Source organism: Pistacia vera, unplaced genomic scaffold, assembly GCF_008641045.1.
Source record: "Pistacia vera cultivar Batoury unplaced genomic scaffold, PisVer_v2 Contig276, whole genome shotgun sequence".
NCBI lineage: Eukaryota > Viridiplantae > Streptophyta > Magnoliopsida > Sapindales > Anacardiaceae > Pistacia > Pistacia vera.
Window position 1 is genome coordinate 352,514 of NW_022196086.1, and position 26,364 is coordinate 378,877.

General features: G+C 31.4%; 3 protein-coding genes across 3 annotated transcripts; 2 read left to right on the top strand and 1 right to left on the bottom strand.

Annotated features, from left to right (window-relative positions):
* Positions 1-1,929: 1,929 nt before the first annotated feature.
* LOC116133871 (probable serine/threonine-protein kinase WNK9) lies at positions 1,930-5,622 on the bottom strand. The gene is given in 7 exon segments (XM_031419546.1): positions 1,930-3,235; positions 3,343-3,784; positions 3,888-4,045; positions 4,209-4,429; positions 4,559-4,998; positions 5,103-5,277; positions 5,387-5,622. Coding segments are annotated over 6 exon segments (2,391 nt in total). The 5' UTR covers positions 5,178-5,277; positions 5,387-5,622; the 3' UTR covers positions 1,930-2,180.
* A 12,510-nt stretch (positions 5,623-18,132) lies between these two features.
* Positions 18,133-18,528, top strand: LOC116133843. Its single transcript, XM_031419524.1, has 2 exons — positions 18,133-18,278; positions 18,393-18,528. Exons 1-2 carry the CDS (start codon positions 18,133-18,135, stop codon positions 18,526-18,528), a joined length of 282 nt encoding a protein of 93 aa, XP_031275384.1.
* Positions 18,529-23,568: 5,040 nt separating this feature from the next.
* LOC116133844 lies at positions 23,569-24,594 on the top strand. Its single transcript, XM_031419525.1, has one exon. It carries the CDS (start codon positions 23,569-23,571, stop codon positions 24,592-24,594), a length of 1,026 nt encoding a protein of 341 aa, XP_031275385.1.
* The last annotated feature ends 1,770 nt before the right edge of the window (positions 24,595-26,364 follow it).

Genomic DNA, 26,364 nt, shown 5'->3' on the forward strand with positions numbered 1-26,364 from the left:
TAAAGAAATAACTTGAATGGCCAAAATGTTTCCACTTCTCAAATGGTGGTGTGGATGCAATCAAAAACTGATGAAGAAAAGCCAACTTTATATCATTATCATTATCACATTATCAAATTTTTTTGAAAAGCAAAAACATGAAAAGTTGTCAATCATTTAAAAGTGGCCTCCCTCTCTCCCCCACCCCCCAAGTTCCCACAGCCACACAAATACAGAATTTTTTTTTATCTGTTATGCTTCCCCATGCACAAAAAAGCCTACCATTTACAAACAACGATATGAAATGAGCCACCTAACATTCACATAATAACACTTCTATTTTACTTCTTCTTGCTAAATTGACATCACCCACCAAGGTGCAACCATGTACATTTTCAATCTTATTTTCCTTAGTATCCATGTGCTTTGATGGGATAATCATCTATAGTTTCACCATTATTTTTTTATAACCGGAGTGTCTGGACCAGTTTACGCATATCTCAACTAATTTCTAGGGCCTGTTGAACACCCTACAAGCTCAATGTTCTAAGTAAATAGGCCACAAATATAGTAAGTGACCCCAAAGTGGTTTGAACCTAGATAGTTAATGAACGGAGCAAACCTTCTTAACAATCAGATCAATCCCTTGAGTTAGTTTCACCATGTTGGGTCTTGAATTCAAATTTTACGATTCCTATTATGGGACTAAAGGGATTTGAGAAATTAAAAAATCCCCCAACCTTATTTTAGGAATTTGAGTTTGAAACTGAAATCCCCATTAAACCTTACAATCCTTGAAAACTTAAAAACCATTATCATTTTTACCATGTAGGTGTCCATGAGTGTTTAGAAATAAATATTGTATGTTATAAATGTTATAAAAAGTTTTAGTCTAATATGATAAGGAAATCCTTGTTTTTAGTAGGGTAATCACTAGTTTATCTTTGATCTTTTTCTTAAGAAACCAAACAAATCTTTTGGTAAAGGGAGAAAATCAATCCTCTACAATAGTGGTGACATTGACCAATTAATCAGATTTTTATATTCTTGAAGAAAGCAACCAAATCTTTGGCATAGTTAAAATATAAAATCTTGTCCACTTTACTCTGCATAATTTAGCATTGAGTGAAAGAACTAGTCCCTTTTTCTTAATTACAAAATGAGACATGATGTGAGTTCAATTGACCATGAAAACCAAGCGCTGAAAAGAGTACAATATTTGTACAATCCAGTATTTGTAAGAAGGTGGGTGGCATTATTTTAATATTTTTTGGACACATTATTAGGGAAAAAGTCAAGAGTGAATGGAGTTTGGTGGACCATCTTCCATTAAAGGAACCCATCTTGAGCATGTGGAAAAGCCAGGTGGTGATTAGATCAGCTTCGATGGAGATGGAATATGATACTTTTTGGTGCTCTTAGAAATCTTCTCAATAATTTTGACAAAGTGTGGGGCATCCTAATGGTTGAGCCAATTTTTTTAGACAACTTCTCATTGGCCAGCTAGAACTAGCATATAACAAATAATGAAATAATTCAATTCTTCAGCAACTCCAACTCCAGTCTTCTGCAATCATCACTCTCTCTCAATTTCTGGCATAATGGGCATGGCCAGGCCAACAACTTAAAAAAAATGATCCATGGTCCCATATTCAATCAACTAATTCACACATACATGGATGCCCTACAAGCTTCAATGCTAGCATGTGTTTCTACTCATTGAAGTCATAATATGGTTCGAAAGATAAGCCTCAACCAACTCATTTAGTTCATAGTTGGAAGGGTATCTTGCAAAATAGCACACCATATTTGAAACCACCAAAATAGACTACCAAGAGAGACCAACAATCTAAAAAGACTGAAAACATGACCAAGATCATCATACTATGTCTCAAATCACTAAAAACGATGTGATTTAGTACGTTCAACATCATATTAGTAACATTCAATGATAAAGTAATACAAAACAGATGATTGATAAAATATTACCAGGTTAGCATGGGGATGTTATCAGACCCTACATCTCTATCACATTTGCCTTAAAAGTTAGATTGACTATGAATGAATTTTTTGAGAGAGTGTGCTAGGTAGAAACTTGAAGGTGAATATGTTATTACTTGGCCAAAAGGGTGGATTGATAATTACAAAGCCTCTATAAGTGTATTGAATGTTTAAAAGAATCAAAGAGTGCCTTACAGATTTTATAAATCAATAGCATCAACTGGGAGGGATGTTGTCCTGTGAAGAGAGAGTGGAAGCAAAGATCCAGTATGAAAATTGCTGGCATTGACCAATTTCTGCGCTCTAGAGGATTCCTCTATCGCCTCGCAATTTCGGGCCCTTTGGGTGTCCAAATTGGGGTGGCGGCTCTTATTGACAAGATCATGGCAAATTGAACTTAAATGTTGCAAGTGAACTCCATTTTTGGTTGTTTGTAAAGGGTTTGATAAGACATGTGACAAAATGCCATTACTTGTTTTGTTTTCTTTGTTGCTAAAACTTGAAGATTTTGATGCACCTCCCAATTGTTTATCTTTAAGTTCCCTCAATTTCATCTGATACTTTGCCTTAAGCCATCTCAATTCCTGCTGCATTTCCTTCTCATGGTTGTCTGATAGGTCACAATACACCGAAGGAACCACAGAGAAAGAACGAGAACTATCCAAGTGTCTAATTGACTTTCTTGCATTCATTTCAATATTTCTTTCTTCTTTCATGTCTTTCTCGTCCAAGGCTGCAAACAACTGATCGGATTTTTCATATTCTTCATCAGAATGGCTATGTCCAGACTCAACTGAACTAAGTTCTCGGCTTTCATGTTGACCCCAAATTTCCTGATAATGTAGGCAGTCTGATTGGGATGCACCTTCAGTCACATGATGCTCAGATTCTTCAGCTTCAAAGGTAATCTCTTCAAACCGGCCATGCATTGAAGCACATCCATTCCTACAACATTGAAGGAGTTGCAGGTTCTTGGCACCATGATTATTAGAAAGATAATCCATGAGGGAGCCAGTAGATGTCCGGTTGGAAGCACAATTAAGACAGAAATTTTGATCTGCAAATGGAGGTGTTTCTACTATTCCTGGCCCTGGCCTCCATTCAGGTACCAAGGAAGCAATCTCCCCATCAATAATGTCTGCTATTTTAGTCACATCTTGGTCAGTAATATCCAGCTCCGCAACCATTTCAGTTGCCACGCTCAATGCGGTATCTGTTTCAATGTCAAAAGGGAAATATATGTTCCGGATACGATCTGTAAAGAGACATAAATGAAGCACTATCTGTGAATATCCAGCAGAAAGGAAATATTAACAATCACAGAAATGAATTACAAGAGGAAAGGAAAAAAAGTTTCCTAACCTTCTTTATCCGCAATTCTGAGTCTTAAAAAGATACCATCATCATCTCTCCTTTTCCCCTTGATACTAATGTCAAGGTTAGCAGAATGATCGTCATCATCATGATACTCAAAAAGTTCAATTCCATTTGGTTCAACCTCAACTGGATGATGCCCCCACTCATTGTGGGTTTCATAACCATAATCATTCGAGTATCCATTACTGAAGGAATTGTTACCATGGTGGAGTTCAAGATAAGGATGCCTTAAAAGAGGGCCCACGTCGTTGGTTTCTCTCCCATAATGTAGCAAGCTCAAATCAGATTCACAATCATCAATTTGGAGAAAAGGGTCATTCAACAACTCCCTAGCAGAAAGCCTAAGGGACACAGTAGCCAGGCATTTCTCAACAAATTGTCGCACTTCCGGATCCTTCACTTTGTACAAAGCATCTGGTTTTTTACCCTGAAGAAATAAAGCATGTTAATGGAATCTAGTCTTTTCATCTAAAGGCATAAAGCTTATCACACCCAAAAAAGGGGAAAAAAAAAAAAAAGAATGCTCTTACAGAGACAACTTTCTTGTAAATTTGAGCAGGATGAGTGCATTCACTATATGGATATTCAAAGGTGACCATTTCCAAAATGCACATGCCAAATGAATATATGTCAACTAATTCATTATATGCCTCTTCATACACTTCTGGAGCCATGAACTCTGGTGTCCCTGAAGAAAGAAGAGCATCATATAGATTTGAACTTCAATCTATCAGAATGAATTTCCCTCTATTAATATAAGTATGATATTTCCTAAAACTGGATGACTAAAATAAGAGTTCTACAGAGATGATCAAGAAAGAGATTTCAGACTTGAGGTCAGTCAAACTTACCAACACAGTGAGCAGCATGAGACTTTCTAAGGATAGCAGCAAGGCCTAGATCTCCAATCTTCACTTCTCCTTGGTTCCCATTTACAAAAATATTGTCACACTTGAGATCTCTATGAATCACAGGAGGGTCATGGCTATGGAGATAGAAGAGCCCTTTCAAGATCTGCCGACACCAATGCTTCACTGCTCTAATGTTAACTCTCTTGTGCTTTAACCTATACCTGTCAAACCAGAAAGAGGAAGATACCCCAGAAAGAGAAATGAGCAATCTGATGAATGACCCAGGAGAAGAATTGACATTTAAACAAAAAATGAATCATACTATATAATGAGATTTTGTCAAATCTTACTGTCTTAAAGTCCCAGAAGTGAACATTTCAGTAACAAAGTTGATGTTTCTATTTGCAGTATCAACCCAAGAAGCGTAGAACTTCATAATGTTCTTGTGCTTCAATGTCTTGAGGAGATGAATTTCGCAGTAGAGTCTTTCAAGATCTTCAGGACTTTGCAGGAAATCATAAAGCTTGACCTGGTTCCAAGCAACTTCAATCCCTTCATACTCATCAAATGCTCTATAACTGCTTTCATCAAAACATCAACAAACACAAAATCAGTCACCAACCCATTTGTTCAAAGTTCAAATATTGCCCAAAATCAATATAAATCAGCTGAAAAAAAATGTACAAAAAACTTGATAAATCTCAAATGGGTATATAAACAAATCAAGGGAAGATAAAAACTTGGATTCATACACTATCTTAGAAGCTCCTTTGCCTAGAACTTCATTGTACTGCAACAACCAAAAGAGGAAAAAAAAAACATTTAAAAAATGAACCACCCAGAAATCAAACTTTAAAAAGAAAAAAGAGAGAAATAAAAAGTATGTGTATGTACTCTGCCATATCTTCCAGTTGGATCAACTTCAACAAACTCAGAAGAATCAGGCTGAAGATGTGTGAGACCATTCATTCTCTTAAAAAAAGGTGTAATCTATCTTTCCTAAATGTTCCCTCTTCACTACAAATAAGACTTCCTTTATGGGCTATATCTTTTTTCCTCCTCTGCTGGTCTGACACAAAGAGTGTTGAGAGAGAGATGGGGAGGAAGATGAATAATATTTATCAAAAATTAAAAAAAAACAAAAAATAAAAACACTACTTTTCTAACAAAAACAGAACCTTTATACAGCTTGAGAGAGCAATAGAGGAAGAAAGAGAGATGGGAAATTGAAGTAATCAAATTTTATTCAATGGTGATGAGAGAGTTGAACATTTTAACATTTGTGAACAAGAGAATGAAAGAAAGAGAGACATAATAAGGGAAGGGAATAGAGTCACCCAACCAACCAAAGAAGATGACAAACCAAATGGAAATTAGAGAGAGAGAGAGAGAGAGAACCTCCCCGTCTTCTCAATTGTTTTTTGTCATAAAACTGTAAAGTAAAAGCCTGCATAAATTTTGGAGTTAATTATCAGATTCAGAACTTCCTCAGGCTTCACTAATTCACCAGTACATAAATATTTTTTCTCTGCTAACTTCTGTTAAGGTTGTTTCATTACATTCCCACTAACATAAAAAACTGACAGTTTACCCCCACAGTTAGCCACTTTTACCTTCTATAATCATTTTTTGGTGTTAAAGTTAATTGAGGGAAAGGTATAAATAATATAAAAGAATAAAAAGAATTTAGAAAAAAAGATTATTTAAACCTATATATTTAAGAATTTATATTTTTTTAAAAAGAAAAAAAGTGTAAGATGATAGAGATTTTCAGGACTACCATTCTTATAACGTTAGAATCCAAAATCTTTTTCTTTAAAAAAATATTATTAAATTTTCAATCAACAAAAAAAAATATTTAAAATTTTTCCTTCTAGATATTTTAATTTTCAATCTTACGTTTCTCTCGATTATTTAACGCCAAATCCCTGATTGTGAGGATTAAGTGGCTAATCATGGGGTAATTGTCAAATTTTTATGTTGAATGAGGTATAATTAATAACTCTAACAGAACCTTAACGTAAGTTAAAGGAACGCGTTATTTGTGTTGACCTTATAATCTTTTTTATACACTTGTAAAATGTTGAACCCCAAGGGGGGTTTGTGTAATTAACTACAAATTTGAGAAAAATCAATTTGAAACATGGACCCCACTGATGCTCAAATCTGGACAAACTACTTCAAGGCTCTCCCTTTTATTTTCTTCATTTTACTTTAATCGGACCTTGAAATTTAATAATACTATTATGTTTCATTAAATCTCTTGAACAGATGATTTGATTTAAGAATTTATAAATTATTACCTCACATTTATAAAATTATATTATAAGCATAGTATTATCCTTATATATATATTATATATATAATATTATATATATAAAGAATTTGTATAAAATTTTACCTATAAAATAATGTGACATAACATAAATAATTAGATTATAATATAAAAAATTTAGTTAAATAGATACACATACATTAAATGATGTGATAATACAATAACAATGTCCTGTCTCTAAAACTTTATATAAACTTTAGGAGGAGTGTATATAATTACTGCCGGTAATACCATCTTATATTAATTACTTATATATTTGGTTTTTAAATAATATCTAAAATATTTTAAAATTAATAGTAATTATATTGGTTATTATTGGTAGTATCTGAATACCACAATTTTCTTAGGTATTTAAAACTATTTGATAATTTTAATTTTATTACAATTTTATCCTTAGCTTTAAAATTTTTGGACAATATCTCTTGTTTTAAAAACATTTTATAAAAATTCATCGACTATTTATCTTTATATAGAAAATTTTTAGGACATATATAACCCTTGAACTTGAAAACAATTACTCAGACTAGGTCGGATCTTGCCATACTACCGACTATCGTCGACAATGGCCCACGATTGTTCGGATCTGACTGATCATGGCTTTGATATAATATATATATATATAATAATGGTGGATGAGTAGTTTAAAGATATTTTTAAAAGGGAAAAAAGATTAAGAAATCTATCCAACTATTAACTTTTTTTTTTTCTTTTTTTTAATGAATATTTTTTACTATTTAAATTTGTCCTAAAGGTAGTTTTTTTTATGACTTAAAAAGACACTTTTTTTTTTTTTTTTCTATTTCAACTTAGAAATAGATATTTAAAAAAGCAGTCTTTAATACTTTTTTGAGATAGAAAAAGTGGTTGCCTAAGAAACAAGTTTTGAAGACAAAGAGACGTTTCTGTTGAAAATACTAAATTAAATTAAATAAATAAAATGAGTAATACATATTATTAATTATTTGAAGTCCATAATTTATGCAAATTAAAAAACTTGACACCTTTAGTCCTCATCATTTATTATATTGACATCCTAACTATAACTACATTTATTACTTTAGCATCATTCAATAACAAGTTTCTTGGAAATAACTAATTTTTTCTTTATTCTTTTTTTTTTTTTTTTAAACAAAAGTACTGATTTTTCTTAATAAGGTGTGGAATGAAACTCCCTCTAAGTGATCAAGTAGTTCGATAGATATTTTTCGGTGTATTACTCAAATGTCTTGAATTTGAGTCTTCCTTAATTATTAATAGAAGTAGTCAATGAGTTTTTACCTGATCAATGTTTCAAGGTCTCAAAAAATAGTTAAGGTGCATGTAAACTGGTCCAAACCCGGTTTAAAGAAAAGAAAGGTTGGGTATGTAATATTTAATCTTATAAATACATCACATTAAAGCATGCTACTATTTATATTTTTTGATAATTAATCTACTTCTAGAAGTGCTTTTAATATTATAAACCCTTTTCTTTTCTAATTATCAGAAGAAACCCAAACATGTGTATAAATTATGCATATCAAATATATAAGTTTTAGACGATTTATTCAATGTTATTAATGAGTCACCAAAAATAAATAATGTTTCAATATTAATAATAAAATTTGTGTTATAATAGTTTATATAAGAGACAAACATTCTCTAATGTACTCGTTTATTATTATATATTTTTTATCATAATAAAAGTAAAAAAAAAAAAAATCTGTCAATTTTTTTTTTTCTTTGATCTAATACTGTTTGGCAGATAGGGTTATAGGAATCTCGAAAAGCCTTTATTTGACCACTTTCTTACAAACCTATCTACCATTAACTCCTTTAATTGGCCTTAGATTAGGGGAATCATCATAATTATATTTGTTTTATATTATACTTAATAATAATAATATAAATTATTGCTAGTATGTGTTTTGATATAAACTAATTTTGATAGATAATCTAATTTTTTACGGTCTTTTAGCAACGAACATGATGTATCAATACGTTATATGTAAATTTTATAAAACACAATGCATGAAACTTTATGTGTATAACTTTATATCACATAAAATTATAAAGCAGAAGTGTAAAACTTTATGTATATAATTTACATTAATATAAATTTATAATACGTAAAATGTGAAACTTTATGTATATAATTTCACATATTATAGATTTTAAGTGACATGACCTTTATCATCCTAGATAGGCCGAGAGATTACCTAAATTAGATTTTTTTTTTTTAACTTTATATTTACCATATTAAAACCCAATTTTTTAGGGTTTTGTTACCATACACATGATATATCAAATTCAATACATCAAATATAAAAATTTTAAAGTATAATACGTGAAACTTTATGTATATGATTTTACATATTATAGTTTTATATTAATGACATGACCCTTTAATTCATAATAAGTGATCAAAAGGCTAATTTTAATTATTGTTTGATTTCATATATAGAGAATTCAATGTAGCCTAACTTTCGGATTATAGCTAAAATTTATTTTTCAAAACCCTCAACAAATGAATTAAAACCACCATTGTCTTTCTTCATTTTTATTTTATATATACAATCAAAATAATTTTTCAATATACAAAACTATTTACCATCACGCGTATTTATTAAATAAATTATATTTTTTATTTCAGAAATAAAATGGACAATTAATTTAAATCAATCAATGATCATGCGTAACTAAATTTATGAAAAGTGATATCATATCATCAATATATCCATGTATATAATAAATCTAACATATATGTTTTATTTATTTCATTTATTCTATATTTATAATTAAAAAATCTATTATTGGTTAAATTTGTGTATTTAGCAAGATTTCATTGAATACATTAAAATATTAAAAAATTATAATTGTATTTTTCTTTGATTTAATAGTGATAATGAATTAGAATTGACAACCAAAACCTAGAGGTAATTAATTATATCCCAAATCTCGATTAGATTTATGAAATTATGTAAAATAAATAATCTAGGAAACATCAAAAGAAAATTGTTAAAATATTGAGATATAAATAAAAAATTAAAAAAAAAAAAAAGCAAAACAGAATGTGTAATTACATAATTCCCTGCAAATAATGAGATTCTCGATGCAATTGACTAATTTCTAATTACAAAAGTCAAAAGGTAAAAAATAGAAAATTGGAAGATTTTTAAGTGGTAATATTAACATCGTAAATGATATAAATGTCCAAAAGAGCAACAAAATAGGTAGCTGGCCACGTGTCGAGTTGGGCGTTAGGGCACACTCATGGCTTCATGGATCTCTTTGTTCACATGTTCCTCCCATGCACAATAATTCCTCTAACTTTGTTTTGTCCTTTTCAAAACACAGAAGCACTTCTGTCTTGTGTTTGAAAAATGTAAAGTGAACCCGTCAACTTTCTCAAATAGTATGTGATTTTTTTTTTTTTTTTATTACATTTCCAAAGTAAATAAGTAGAAAATTAACTGTTTAAAGATGTTTACATTTTCCAATGAATTAATTTCAAGAAAATGGCATCGAAAAATCATTCTACAGGTGCAGGCATAACTGCATCAGAAACTTGACACACATTAACTATTATTGGATGAAAAAATAAAAGAAGGTTTTATCATCTCTTGAGTTCGAATACTAATGAGATGACCATTAAGCTCTTATCCGATCGATAATTTCAAGATCTTAAAGGATTAATTGAAGTACGGGTAAACTAGCTCGATATCTCGGTGATTAAAAAAATTTGATCACAATTGACATCGAAATCATAATATTGTACTGTCATTACATATTTTCAGTTATAATAATAAAAAAACGATTCAAAATAATAAAGGTTTTCGGATAGGTAAATAAACTAAACCTAACAATTTTAGATATCAATTTTATTTGTAAGGTTTTAACATCTCTAAAAAGTTTTATAATTTTAAATTAAGAAATATTATAAATCAATAATGTTATTGTTTCCTTTGGTGTGACTTATTAAACAGGGAAAAAGCATTTGTTAGACAGCAATGGTGAAGGGTTTGTTTGGTGGGGTATCTATTCTCTCATTTATCAAATTTTTGATAACGATATAAAACCAGCCAATCCTTATCTCTACATGGCTTTTGGGACTTATGATACGAGTTTTGTCTAAGGTCTTTTTTTTTTTTTTTTTTTAATCGAGGGTATCTAGGTTAGCTTATGTACATCTCAACTAATCTATAAGGACCCTGAAACTACTGGTCGGGTAAGAGCTCTAGTGGCCAACCCCCATTAACAACCATGGGGATCCAAACTCGACAAACCATATTAGATCTTCTTGTTACTCTTTTATGGTCAAGGGGACTCGAACTTAAAAGACTATGTTAAATCCTCCTCTCGGTAGACTATGCTAGAATGATGCTCTTTTTACTATCAATGAGACTCAAATTTAAGAGACTATGTTAGATTATTTTTTGCTCTTTTACCATCAGACTATCTAATGGTGTTATATAAAAGTCTTTCTAGAATATTTTGCTTCTAGAAAAAGTCTAGTTGGCTCAAATAGCATTGAAGTCTATTGGCTTCACTTTGGGAAAAATTTGTTTCGCAAAAGTGCTTTTCATTTTTCAATAGTTGAAAATAAACTTTGATTATAATGTTTGGTTGAGATAGAGATAGAGAAAAAAGCATGGCAAATTGGAAGTGCTTTCGAAGATATTCATGTTGATTGCATAGGAATCACTATCAATTACTTTTATAAGAAATGTTTTTAACCAAATCATTCCATTACAATATTCATTTAATTAATTTAGCAAGACAATTAAGACCCACTTTGGATGTCCTTTGAAATTATTACCTTATTATATGGGTCTTTGTAAAAAATAAGTTAAAAGAACATCATAATATATATATATTATTTAGAGTGCTTTTTGCTTTACAAAATCAACCCTTATTTTTCACTTTTATCAGATCACTTCTAAAATAGAAACCACGAGGGTCCAGATTCAATTACATAACAAAAGACGATTATTTTTAGTTTCTTGAAGAATAAATGAGATTTTTAGGGAAAGTTAATTATTTCTATCTTCTCAAACATTGTAAGGTGAAGTTATACAAAGGCCACCCAATCCACAAAAAATATATTTAATTTACACAAAAAAAAAATGTCATTTTCATTTCTAAAGATTCAGTTTTTGTTAACGTTCTCATTCATTGAATTTGACACTCAAGCCCCTAATACAATAAAAAAGTAACCTTTTTTTTTTTAATGTCTGTGAGTGTTTAGACCAGCTTATACGTACCTCAACTACCTCTCGAGGATCCTAGAACTATCAGCTAGATAAGAGCTTCAGTGGTTACCCCAATTAATAACCGAGGAGAGATTCAAACTCAAAACTTTTTGAGTAATATACACAAAAGTTCTTATCAAACTACTCGATCACCCAGAGATAAAAAAAAAAAAAAAAAAGGTAACTTTCTAAATTCATTTTCAAATTAGTTGTTGAATATTACATTTTGACCCCTACAAAAAAAAAACAAAATGTCCTGCCTCCGGCCTTATTCAGCATAGCTGTAGTTTTTAATTACATTAATGAATGAAACATTGAACAGAGTTGGTCAAAGACTTGTTGGGATTGATTAATCAAAAAGATAAATAAAGAGTAATTAAATGAATCAACATGTCGTAATTCCTTGTTTGACTGGTTGTCTTTTGATTCCGTAATCACCGTACAAAACGGTCAAAATAATACAGCAGGCATGATCCCAAAACGCACGCAGTGCCAAACAAGTACTTATAGGATGCTCCAAATTCATTCAATTAATTAATTAATTAATTAATTAACCACAAGTTATTGCTGTAATACTGGAGAATGGAGATCATAAAAAGATAGGCTGACAGTGATGACTAAATTAAATTAATTATATATTTATATTATAAGATGAAGAATAAGTCGAACACGTAAACGGTTATAAACATCGCCTGCTTAATTAATTTGTTTCACATTTTTGTAATATTAAACATTAAAATTTGATTATATTAAGAAGATTCACATGACTAATTAATATCGGAAAGAGTAACATTTTCTCATTTATAGATTTTTAAAATACTATTTTACTATTCAAATTTATATTTCGTTTCCAATTCTGACATCGTTACAACTTCACACCACCATTATTAACTTCATCAATCAACCACTCACCAAAACTCCTCAAACTCTATTCTCGTCGACCTTGTCAATTACCGGCAATCAAGTGATTAAGGTTTGCGTAACCGTCCCTTCCAATACCTCTGATCCTCTGGAAATCCACCTACCATATGACTGAAGGCCATATAACAACAATAACAAACAGTTTATTATAATCGATAAACGAAGTTTATATTTAAATAAAAAACAATGTGAAAGTCGCACCGAATACTTATATGCATATAGAAATGATTTAATAAAAGAGTGAAAGCAACACTCTTTTTTTTTTTGTTTCTCTAAAGTTTCAACATCAAAGAATAAATTTTTAGCGAATGAAATTATAGGCAGTGGACCGAAGTCTTCGATATATACATNCAATATTTATTTATAAACTAATCAATTACGAGTTTTCACGTTAAAATTATGAGAGAAAATTTATAAAATTATATTATAAATATAATATTACCGTTTAATATATATATATATATATATATATAGAATTTGTAAAAAAATTTACCTACAAAATAATGTGACATAACATAATATAATTAGATATAATAATATAAAAAATTTAGTTAAATAGATACACATACATTAAATGATGTGATAATACAATAACAATGTCCTGTCTCTAAAACTTTATATAAACTTTAGGAGGAGTGTATATAAGATTACTGACGGTAATACCATCTTATATTAATTACGTTATAATATTTGGTTTTTAAATAATATCTAATAATATTTTAAAATTAATAGTAATTATTATTGGTTATATTGGTAGTAATCTGAATACCACAATTTTCTTAGGTATTTTAAAACTATTTGATAATTTTAATTTTATTACAATTTTATCCTTAGCTATTAAAATTTTTGGACAATAATACTCTTGTTTTAAAAACAATTTATAAAAATATTCATCGACTATTTTATCTTTATATAGAAAATTTTTAGGACATATATATACCCTTGAACTTGAAAACAATTACTCAAGACTAGTGGTCGGATCTTGCCAATACTACCGACTATCGTCGACAATGGCCCACGATTGGTCGGATCTGACTGATCATGCGTTGATATATATATATATATATATATATAATGGTGGATGAGGTAGTTTAAAGATATTTTTGAAAGGGAAAAAAGGTTAAGGAAATCTATCCAACTATTAACTTTTTTTTTTCTTTTTTTTAATGAATATTTTTTACTATTTAAATTTGTCCTAAAAGGTAGTTTTTTTTATGACTTAAAAAGACACTTTTTTTTTTTTTTTTCTATTTCAACTTAGAAATAGATATTTAAAAAAGCAGTCTTTAATACTTTTTTGAGATAAGAAAAAGTGGTTGCCTAAGAAACAAGTTTTGAAGACAAAGAGACGTTTCTGTTGAAAATACTAAATTAAATTAAAGTAAATTAAAATGAGTAAATACATATTATTAATTATTTGAAGTCCATAATTAATGCAAATTAAAAAACTTGACACCTTTAGTCCTCATCNTAAATTTTTAGCGAATGAAATTATAGGCAGTGGACCGAAGTCTTCGATATATACATGATTAATAATGAAATTATTTAGTTGACTGTTTATTTCATTTTATGTTTACATCAATGGTGGACTTATGCAGTGGACTTTTGAAGCTTGATACCCACATTTTACAAATATTTTCTTCCAATTAAATTGAAATTTTAATTTCACAAGAAAAAATCATCAATTAGTTTGGCCATAACTCTTTCTCGTTCCTATTTACTCTTCTCATCAATCTTATTCTTTTAAAGAAATTTATTTATAATCCTGCTCCGATCGACTGATAGTTATCTAAACAAAATATAAGACCACGACATATAATTAATAACAATAATAATAATAATAATAATAATAAAAAACAGAAAACGAATAATTATAAATTAAACTTTAAACATGCCAAAGCCCGCTGGGGGCATGGTAGGGTATAGTGTTGAAGGGGTGAGAATGGATTAAAAAAACTATAACAAAATAAAGTTTCATAAGCTCTTGAATTCAAATCTCTCTAGACATTAATAGGGGTGACCATTAGGGCTTTTACCCAGTCGACAGTTCTAAGACCATGATAGATTAATTGAAGTACACATAAGCTGTTTCAGACACTCCGATGATAAAAAAAAAAGAGATTAAAAAAAACAAAAAAAGAAGACAAAAAGTCTAAAAATGGAGTTGAAGAATGAAATTGAATTTTTCCAAACTGATACACAGAGAAAGATAGTTTAAGAAGAAATGTTATTTGGAGCATGTGTAATGTTTGGGGGTTGGGATGCATTGATAGATTGGCCACATGGATTACACACTCTACCAATACAAGTAGGGATCCTATGCTCCTCTCTTCACCAAATTTTAGGTTTTTGTATCTCTACAAGTTCATTGAATTCCAAACTAAGATTATTTTAAGACTTCATAGTTATTATCCAAGAAATCGACTTGTTAGGTAAGAGTAGTTTCAATATTAATATTTAAATCTAATAGATCTTATCCAAAATGTATGAAATATGAATTTGATTTTAAAGTTTAATTTAATGAATCTAAAGAGAGATTGACCCAACATTAATATTTAAGTTTGATAGTCTTTATATGAAACATGTGAAATGTAATCAAATTTGATCGTACGACATTAATATTTAAGTCTAATAACCCCTACATAAAACACGTGAAATGTAATTGGATTAAAAGAGAGAATGACTTCAACATTAATATTTAAATCTAACCGTCTTGAATGAAACAAATGAAATATAATAAAATCGAACGAGAGATCAACGCTAATGTTAATATTTAAGTCTATTACTAACATTAATAATCAAGAAATTTATGATACGTAATATACAAGTGACTAACCTGGACTTTTAGTTTTAGCCCATAGTTTAACTACCACTAAACCAAACCCTTTACCGTACTTTTTTTATCTTTTGAAATGCCATGTTGGTCCATGTTACTAGGATCAAAATACACAGAATTAATTGATGATGTCCGCTAATAAACACAAGAAATATTACCAGGTTCGATGTAGGAGAGATTAACCTAACATTAATATTTAAATCTAATAGTTGTCACATGAAATAGAGGAAATGCAATCAGACTGGACGAGAGATCCGCCCCAACATTAATATTTAAATCTAAATAGCCCATGTGAAATTAAGTTTTTATTTTTATTTTTATTTTTTTCTATGATCGAGGTGTCTGGACCAACTTGTGCGCACCTCGACCAATTTTTAAGGTCCATTGAATATCCTACAAACTCAATGTTCCAAGATAAGTCATAAATGTGATAGGTTCGAACCTAGAAGTCAATTGAGTATCCTACAAATTCAATATTCTAAGATAAGTCACAAATATAGTTAATGACCCCAAGATGTTCGAACCCAGAGAATCAATAAAAAGAACAAATCTTTTTTACTGCTAAGCCAATTTATTGGAGTTAAATTATGTTATTTCATGAACCTCAAAAAAGTTGTTATTAACTCTGTATAATATCACAAAGTGACTTAGAGTTAAACCCTGAGCGTAGCCATTATGAGGATGTAGTTGAACATGTGTAAGATACAATAGTTGGTCGATAATTTGTAGGATAAAATTTGACAAACAACTACTACTAGGTGATCTGATAGTAAAAGAGTAAAATGAGATTTCATGAGTTCTTGAGTTTGAATTTTTATAGGCACTAATAAAGATGGTCACTAAAGCTCTTATCTGATAAATAATTATAAAATCTTAATAAATTAATTGAAGTATGTATAAACTAATACCGACATTATATGATTAGAAAAAAAAAAAAAAAATGGAGAAAATGAAAAGATGATGGATGTCCATTAATGAAGACTGGTAAAATCTAAAATGTAGGCATAAAAAGTGGGAGCCATTAGCATTAATAAATAAACAAGTAGTTGAAGTGGGTTATTTATTTGTCCGTGGCTCTCTTTGATCAAGATTGTGTTTTTATCTTTCAAGACAAAGGAAGCAGTAGTTACAAAAGTAGACACAGCAGGTGCTACTAGTGCTGGTACAGAGCAGGCCGAGTTTAAGCTATAGAATAGAAAAAATGGAGCACAGAACCCAATTACTGGCTTATGGATTAGGTGGACACTCTCCCGGTCATGGACGGCACTGTTTATTATTAGCTTCAACACTAAACTCGATTTCCATTGGACCAGTCCAACCCAATGCCGCTTTCTAAGCAAACACCAACAACAATAATAATATATTTAGATAGTACCCGTAAACAATAGACCATCAAATTAAGGGTTTGTTTGTTTTTTTGGTCTGAAGTCTGAATGAATATAATTTAGGTTTATTTGTTTTTAAAAAAAAGCCAAAAATACTTATTTGCACAATAAAACATCTAAATTAGTAACATTTTTATTTTGTCAATTATACCCTAATCAAATTTATATAATTGCATTTATTTTATTTTAATTTATTACATTATCTTTCAGTATTAGAATCATAATATGAAAAGTATTTAAAACTGACTTAAATAATAATCCAAAATTATATACACTTAACAGATATTTTATATTGTCATGGTTTATTTTTAATAATCAGATCCAAATGTCAATTCTTAATTAATTAGCTTCAACACATTTTCCTTATAAACCAAAATTGATAAAATCACAAGCTTTGTATAATATATACAAAATTAATGACAAACCAGAAAATAAGAAAATTCAAACAAGACACACAATTGTTCATCATTCACACATTCTTTGGCTTTAGCTTTTATAGTGTTTATTTATTAATTATTTTTTATATTATTTAACATCTTATTTTCATATTATGATAAATTATTGTTAATTTATATGATAAAGATATGCTGATAAATAAATCTCATAAATTTTCTCTCACAATTCCAACGTGGTAGCTGATTTTTGTTTTTATGATGAATTTTTGTGTCTGTTGACATCCCTTAGGAGTGTGGTGGGAGTGTCACGTTGGGTTTGTGAGATTCGTTTATCAGCGTAGTATTGCTCATTGTTTTTACAATATTCAAAAACAAAATATTGGAACCAAGAGGAGCCAAGACGAACCAAACCAAACAAAAAAACCTACCTCACAACATGCATAGGTTTAGGAACAGTGCTTAGCAAAACAACAGAAAATACAAGGAACTCAAAAAAAGAACCCAAAACAACTCAATCTTCATCCAAGGAACGGCTGACCCGGGAGCGGAAACAAAGGAGAAGGATTTGAAGACAGCCCTAGGGAGGCCCCATGAGTCCGCCAAACCTAATACTAAAGGAGGCCTTGAAGTTTTTAAAGGAATTAGTTGATTGACATGGTCACACCGTTCCAAATTTTAAACAAATTTCCCCACATTCCTTGGCTTTGTTGGGGATACTCCTATTTATAGTGCTAAAACTCATCTATATACACATAAAATCTCAAAAAATAGAACAAAACTTAACACAGAAACAACTCTCAAATCTCTTCATCAAGAAAAAAATGAATATTGTAGCTGTGCTTAATGGCTCCACGGTGACACAATTTGTCGATAATAAAGATGCTTTTGACAATTGTGTGGACGAATATTTCCAAGTGTTAGATGTTGGTCACAATGGCAAGCTTTCGCGCAATGTGTTTCGTCAAAGGTTTGGCAGATTTTTCACCCTGGAATACGAGTAGCCACCGCAAGAAATCGGACATGTTTACGATACCGTTTTCGAGAGATTTGATGAGAATGGCAATGGAAATATTGATCGCAGCCAGTTTGGAGCTCTAATGAGGGAGATTATGCTGGCCATGGCTCGTGGCATTGGTAATTCTCTTGTTCTAATGGCTCTTGAACAAGATAGTCTGCTTAGAAAGGCTGTTGAACATGAATCTGCCTCCAAAAAGTGACATGGGATTTGGCAGAAAATTTGGATAAATGTCTTGAAATCAAATACTAGTACTTTAGATTAGGGTAAAGTTAATTAATAGTTTTTATCTAAATTCATTATTAATGGAAAAAGTAATTAGGATAAGGCATTATGTAGTTTGCTAATTTCTTTCGTTATCTGATAATTATTAACAGTGTTATGAATATTAGATTTTAATTTCTTCTGTTCCTCCATGTCATGTCATGGCGTGAAGTTATTATTATTTTTTTTTTTTGGGTTGTATGCTAATTTATTGGCGTTAAACATACATGTAGTTTGAGGAATTAATTAATATTGTTCAGATCTGGAAAAGGGCAAAGAAAAATATAACCTCTAAGAAGTCGAAACTAATATTTTATATAGGCCGATCCTCCCACCCCGAAGTTTACCATAAAGACAATTTCGTATCCAAAAAGTTTGAAAACAACAATTACCTATCAACCGTTAATTCTGTCCGTTAACTTGGTAAATTTAAGTATAGATAAAAGGTAATTATGACATTTTACCCCTATATATAAACAACAACAAAAAAACCCTAACTCCTCCTATCCTTTTTTTCTTCATTTTAGCGGCACACGTTAGCAAGTAGTGCCACCGGCTTTTTGGCCACTTTTCCAGCCATTGTTCCACCCAAAACCACCTCCATTCACCCTCCTGACCCTTTCTCATTGAAACCCACCTAATCCTGACACCGATGCACCTATTAATCGCCAAAATCCGGCCACACCGTTCTTCCTCGTGACTACCCATATTTGAGGTTGGATTCGGATCGATATTTAATTGGAAATCCACCATTCCTTCTTCGAATCCTCCCCCCCACCCAAAAAAAAAAAAAAAAAAAATTTCCCAACCAACCTAGCAGGCTACCACTCTTTTGTTGATGATCTTGGGCTCTTTTGGAGTCCGATGTTGGAATTCTTGTTGTTGAAGTGTTGTTTGCTTGTGTGGTTGCTGGCGAACGGTGGAAGGAAAGGCTTGGGAACTTTGGGGGTTTTGGTCAGTGGAGGTTGGGGAATGCAGAATCGCACCCGACCGAATTCTTTGTAGATTGATTGGGTTTTTTTGGGGGGCTATTTTCCTTGCTGCTGGCCACCATTTCTTCTGACTACTTTCGGCTGCATGAAAAATTACCATCCTATCCTTCTTTAAACGAATTTTACTAACATATCTTAACAATATGATGAGAAACCGTCTAACAGATCTTAACTGTTGGTAGGTATTGTCATTTTCAAACTTTTTTGGTACGAAATGCCTTTAGGGCAAACTTTGGGTGGGAAATTCATTGAATGGCGTGATACTCTTGTGATATTTTTTATTTTTTTCATAAAGTAAATAAGTATGAGTTTGTAGTCCCTGAAACTTAATGTATAATCACTTATTTCTTAGGTTACCAAAAAAAAAAAAAAAACACAAAGTTGTTCTTAGTAAATGTAGAAACACTTAATTGATTGTTGTTGTGTAGAATTTGAGCAATCAAGCATAGTCTTAGGCAGAGAAACCGGGACTTGCCAGACAATTTAATGACAACTAAAACCCATTAACCCCCAGTGTGCTAAATACCACCCCAATATCTTGTTTGTCATACTCTAGTTTAGGCTTTATTTGTCCACACATGTTACTTGTCATTTCAAAAGAGTATAAATCCAATGAACCCTACATCATACTCTTTTTTTTTTTTTACGCTTCTTTATTCATGATTTTTTATACTAAAAAAATAAAATTTTATGATTGTCACCATTTACAGGATATTGTGAGTTAACTGATTTTTTGCCACTCAAATAATAATTTAATTACACTTTCTCATCCATAGACTTTTAAAATATCACTTTATTATCTAAATTTATATTCTGGTGGTAAACAGAGAGGATATTTGATCCAGACTGTTAGAGTTTTTTAAGAAAGGAGATCGATGAGTCTTTTGGTGGTAGAAAGTTAAATTTTGATGGTTGGGATTGATTGAAATTTTCTTTGAGAGGTGTGGTTATGTAAATCCTAATCGCTCAATTATCTTACGATCGACAAGGTCGACATGAGTAGAGTTTAAAAGATTTTGGTGAGTGAATCATTAACCGCGTAATTAGGTTAGCATTGGAGAAAAAAGAATTATATATATATAAACAAATTACCCAAAAGAATATATATATAAAATCAAAGTGGCTCTTTTTCTGAGGCAGATCATTGATATCCACAAATCTGATATAGATTGAGGCATATTCAGTTTTTAGGTAAAGATGCATTTATTCGGTGCACAAACAACTGTATATAGTATGCTTCAACACATACAACGAATTCGACTCACTCAAATCCATCCTCGCGTATAGTTAAATAAATTTATGAAAAGTATTGCAAACGTCCAAGAATTTTGGGAGGCAACAACTGAGATCGGTCGGTCTGAACTTTGGACTGTCCAACCACTAATTTTTTTTTTTTTTTATCAAGAGTATTCGGATAAGCTTACGCATACCTCAACTAATTCTATGAGACTTTGAAACTACCGATCGGATAAGAGCTCCAGTGGTTATCCCTATTAGCAATAAAGGAGGGACTTGAACTCAAGATCTCTTGAGTAATACACTTAAGAATCCCTATCAAACCACTTGGCTACCTAAAAATGGTTTTCAACCACCAATGTCACTCATATAGAAGATGATAATAATCCCATTAATATGCACTCACAGATTTATCAAGAATATTAAGGCTGAAAATGAAATGTCGTAACTAAACTTTAAACGCCAACTACTTGTAGTATTTAAACAAAAATAATTTGGCTGAACCCAATGATAATATAACTTCGAATTTTGATGCCAATTGTTAGTTTATATATATATATGCACACACAAAAATTATTTTATATAAAATGATGCAACATTACAATATAAAAAGTTCTTAAATAAATGTATAATAAATGAAAATCGAATAAAATTCTCTCTTTTGTTGTTGACTGGTAATCCCTTTAGCCATTGGGATTTGTTGTGGGAGAGACAACTATGAAGTTTACCCAAAAAAAAAATTTATATAAAATTTGTATAAATACTACTACAACATTCAAAATATTGGATCAATATTTTCGTCTTAACGTTATCTGAATAGTTATATCCTAATCCAAAATGTTTGTTTCTTCTTTGGTACATAAGTGAAGAGTAGAAAAAAAGAAAGTCCAACTAAAACATCAAGGAGAAGGAATTGAAAAAAAACACGAGAAATTCCAAAAGGATATCATGTGGTGGTTCCAATCAAGGCTGTGATTTTGGAGAAAATAGAAAAAAAAATAAAAGCAAAAACAAAAGAAGAAAACATGTTTTCAATAAGAGTCTAGTAGAAAAATAATATACGAAGGAGTTAAGTTTGACGGTTGTATTGACTTATTGATATAGCCAATGGTAATCCAACAACCCAAAAAAAGTAAACATATCTTATTAACCAATACATGATGGCTTAAAAAAATGAAGCAAAAACCTTAATTTAAAAATGGTGGGTTAGGTTTCTCACTGCTTTCCCCAAGGCCCCATCTCTCTCTCTCTTTCTCTTTCTCTTTCTCTTTTCAGATGGAAAACAAGAAATAAATAATGGGTTAGTCTTTGTAAAGTATTAAAAAAAAAAAAAAAAAAAGTCATGGGGTATGATCTCGAACTGTGACACACGCAAATTCTCAGGTGCAAAACAGCTCATCTGGTAGAGAGAAGGAAGAAGAAGCAAACTAAATAAAGGTAAAAAAATTAGAGAGAGAGAGAGAGAGAGGGCGCAAATTAAGGGGGGGCAACATGAACTGTAGGCTTAGCGTCTGAGCAATTGCAAACTGGTGGTGCTATCATTATCATTTTCATACCTTTTTCTCCTGTTTCATCATCATCATCATCATTCAAACCACACTGCTGTTATAAATCTTTTTTTTTTTTTTTTTAATGAAAAGGTGGATCAACTAGTTTACGCACATCCGACTAATCTTTCGAGTCTAAAAGTAACGATCGAGTAAACTTCCAGTGCCTACTCCTATTAAGGGTTGAGAGGATAAATTCAAAACCCTTAAATAATACACCTAAGAGTCAAATTGTGACTCGGCTATCGAGTGGTGGTTTCTCTTATAAATCTATATTATACTTAAGCAAAATTTAGGAAAACGTTTTTATGCGAAAGTTCATCACATTATTCACATGTTTTTGTAGTGAAAATCATGTTATATTAGTATTAGCTTTTTTTCCTCCAAAGTTTGTAATGAGAAAAAGGATACTATAGTAACTATACAACTAAGAAAATATGAACCATATTATTTTTCAATGGAGTCGTAGTTATATGAATTTTTTAAATTTTATATATAAAATGACGTGACATAAAATGATGAAAAGAGTAAAAATAAAAATAAAAATGTCAACTTATTAAATAAAAGGATGAATAATATGACAACTAATAAGTAATGTCATATTATGCTATATATTTAACTTTTTAGGCAAATTTTGTATGGCTTTTAATATTAGATGACGTTAATAAATTGTTAATTAATATTATTTAACGAAATATGCAATTTAACAATTACCACCATTAACCACTACTGGATAGTTTGATGATAAAATAGCAAAATGAGATTTTACGAGCTTTTGAGTTCGAGTCCCTTAGACATTAATAGAAGTGACCACTGAGGCTCTTATCTAGCTAACAGTCTCAAGACCCTGGAAGATTAGTGAGAGGTCTATTCAAGTTAGTTTGATTAACCCGAGATCTAACAATTATTGTCCGAATAGAATATATATTTAGAATATAAAATTTTAGTAGTGAGATATATTAAGGATGTGCTACACCATGATGTACACAAGCCTCTCAAAAAGAGAGACTGCCTCAATACAAAAACAAAAGCCTCCAAAATCCTCATTTACTCCCCATATCATCAAACCCTACCCCTCTTCTTTTTCTTTAACTAAATCCTTCAAAAACCAAAAGCCAAAAATGATCATCATCTCAAACCCATCTCTCTCTTAAACCATAATCTTCAGAATTCTCCATTTCTTTCAACAAGATTGAAAACACTATGATTCCAGCATGTTTCAGCCACCCCAACACAATCTCAAGCAACTCTCAAGTGCCTCAAAATCTCATCACATGTATTTACCAAACTCAGTTATGCAATTCTCCAACTTATCTCACTCTTACTTGGTCCAAAAACCTCTTCTCTCACTCCTTAACAATCTATGCCGCCGACTCTTTCTCCATCACCATTTCTCTCTACCCTTCAACCTTTTCCTTCTTCCGAAACCGACCCGGCTCCAAATCCATCTACTTAACCCACCATCATTACCAAAGAATCAAGCTTTACTGGGACTTCACTCACGCTGAATTCTCCCAGAACTCTGCCGAGCCTGACTCCTCCTTCTACATTGCCATTTCCTGCAATGAGAAACTAGAGTTCTTCCTCGGCGATCTCCAAGATGATATTACTAGAAGATCTGGGTTGATCATCACTCCCCAGCTTGCAGAACCGGCTCTTTTGTCTCGAAGAGAGCATGTTTTTGGGCGCAAGAGTTATATTTCTCGAGTTCATTTCTTGGGGACCAAACACGAAATTGGCGTAGAATGTAGCGGCGGAGTTCTCAAAGTTAAAGTTGATGGTCAAACGAGTCTTGTCATCAAAAGGTTAGTGTGGAAGTTCAGAGGGCATGAGAGAATTTATGTTGATGGCATTGAAGTAGACTTTTTTTGGGACGTTTTCAACTGGGTCAGTAGCAACAATGGCTCTGCTAATAGCGGCAACAGTAATGAAAGTAATAATGGAAACGGTGGAAATGGGCATGGTGTGTTTATTTTCCAAGTTGGTGAAGGTGGGGTGTGGCCGGAGATGGTAGGTCCAGAGAAGAGGTTGATGAAGAAGAACTTGTCATCTTTAGGGTCTTCCTCGATGCCCTCGGGTTCGTTGTCGCGGTCGCCATCGTGTTCCAGTGTGTTGCAGTGGGCGGAGGAGAGCAGTGACGGTGGTAGAAGTTCATGTTCTTCGTCAACCAGGTCATGTGGAAGCAATGGTGGGTTCTCATTGTTGTTGTATGCTTGGAGGAAGGACTGAATAAAGTAAACTTGAAAGTTTGGGTTCGAATTGTAATTTGTTTTGTGTTAATTAATTTGATGTGTTTATTCGTGATATATAAATTTGTTTGAATTGGAAAATTATGATTCTTTAATAACTTTTCATACATGATATGTTATATTCAAATGTAAATTACCCACTTCATTTTGTGCTACTATCTTTTTATTCTTCCTCTAAGCTTTTTTATATGTTGTATAATTATGATAAAATAAAAGAGAAAATAAAACTTATATATGACATAATTTTACTAACAATAAAGATTGGTTGACAACCTAATATTATAAATTTTTTCTCATAATCCCGTCATTCGCAATTGGGTAGGCGAGACTCATAACGAACAGGCAAGATCTATTTGTAAACTGACTAATTGCGAGCTACATCGTCAAGATTGTAAGAGAAAATTTGTGAGATTGAATTGTAAATGTAGTATTACCCATTTTCTAAATGAGCATTAAACGATAACACAATATATCGATAAAGAGTCAATATTTCATTAGATAAATTTCCATTCCAAATTGCAGCTTTGAATGATGTCTATAGCTGGAAGGAATTTGAAGTCATGAAAAAGGGGCAGACTGTTTCTGAATTCAAATGGAAAAGATAGCTGTAAAGAGAGGAAAAATCTGAAGCATTGAACAGTAAGAACTTCTGATTTGGAGCTAAAAATTTTGAAACAAAAAGTCAAGGCCTAGACTATCGACTTGAACAAATTTAGAGTTTATATATGTATAAATTTTTTGATCTTGACATTAATATAACCCCACATACATAAGTCTTCCCATTATAAATAAACAAAATTGGGTTGTTACAAAGGTATTATAATTATAATCAGTGAAAGAAAAACTTAACTAACCAATATGGCCAAAAAGTTGAGCTATAGCACATGAATATCAGGTAGAAGTTTAACAAAAAAGTTAAAAAAACGAAATTTCCACAACAAACCCATATAAACAGGTATTTTGTCCTACTAAAAAAGAGTAAACGAAATTTTCACACCCAAGGTTTGCCTTAATGACACTTTCCCACAAAAAAAGTTTCAAAATACCATTTTTCCACCCAACATGTTTATATTCCAACCAATCGCTGGCCAATTCTGGCATCTTTGGGATCCCATGCTACCACCATTCTCTTTTCTGATCATCACTTACCAAAACCTCTCAAGCCTTGCTCCTGCCAACCTCGTCAATTGTCAGCAATCGAGCGATTTGTGTAATGCATAGCCGCCTCTTCTAAGTCAGATTCCGATCAATCCCAACCTCCAAAATCCAACCTGCCACCACCAAAAGCCTCATTGACATCCTCTCTTCAAAAGCCCTAACAGACCGGACTGAGTTTTCTCTCTATTGGACGCCGAATCGGAAAGTGTATTCTAGATAGTAAACGAAATATAAACTTTGGGTGAGAAAGTAGTATTTTGAAACTTTCTGGGTGAAAAAGTCCATGAAAGCAAACCTTGGGTGGCAAAAGGTCATTTACCCTACTAAAAAACGAAGGAAAAGTTTGAAGATGGGAAGTTGAAAAGCCTAGTAGTGATTAGCCCCACAAATGCAAACAATTCTTTAAAAGTAAAAAAAATTCACTATCAAAACCATGCGCGCATGCACTGTTGAACCCACTAACTCACCTAGGATTCTCAAATAAACAATCACTTCAAATGAGTATTTGAAAAATCTAGATGGGTTATTAGTTGCTGCTTTGTAGACACAAAAGTTATGGACTTTCTGCGCCAGAACATGAGGAGCTCTCATT

Excerpts from the sequence above, each read along its gene's own strand:
- LOC116133843 (XM_031419524.1), top strand. The coding sequence starts at position 18,133 with ATGAATATTGTAGCTGTGCTTAATGGCTCCACGGTGACACAATTTGTC. Across the intron at positions 18,279-18,392 it reads CGCAATGTGTTTCGTCAAAG|CCAGTTTGGAGCTCTAATGA; the intron begins GTTTGGCAGATT and ends TATTGATCGCAG.
- LOC116133844 (XM_031419525.1), top strand. The coding sequence starts at position 23,569 with ATGATTCCAGCATGTTTCAGCCACCCCAACACAATCTCAAGCAACTCT.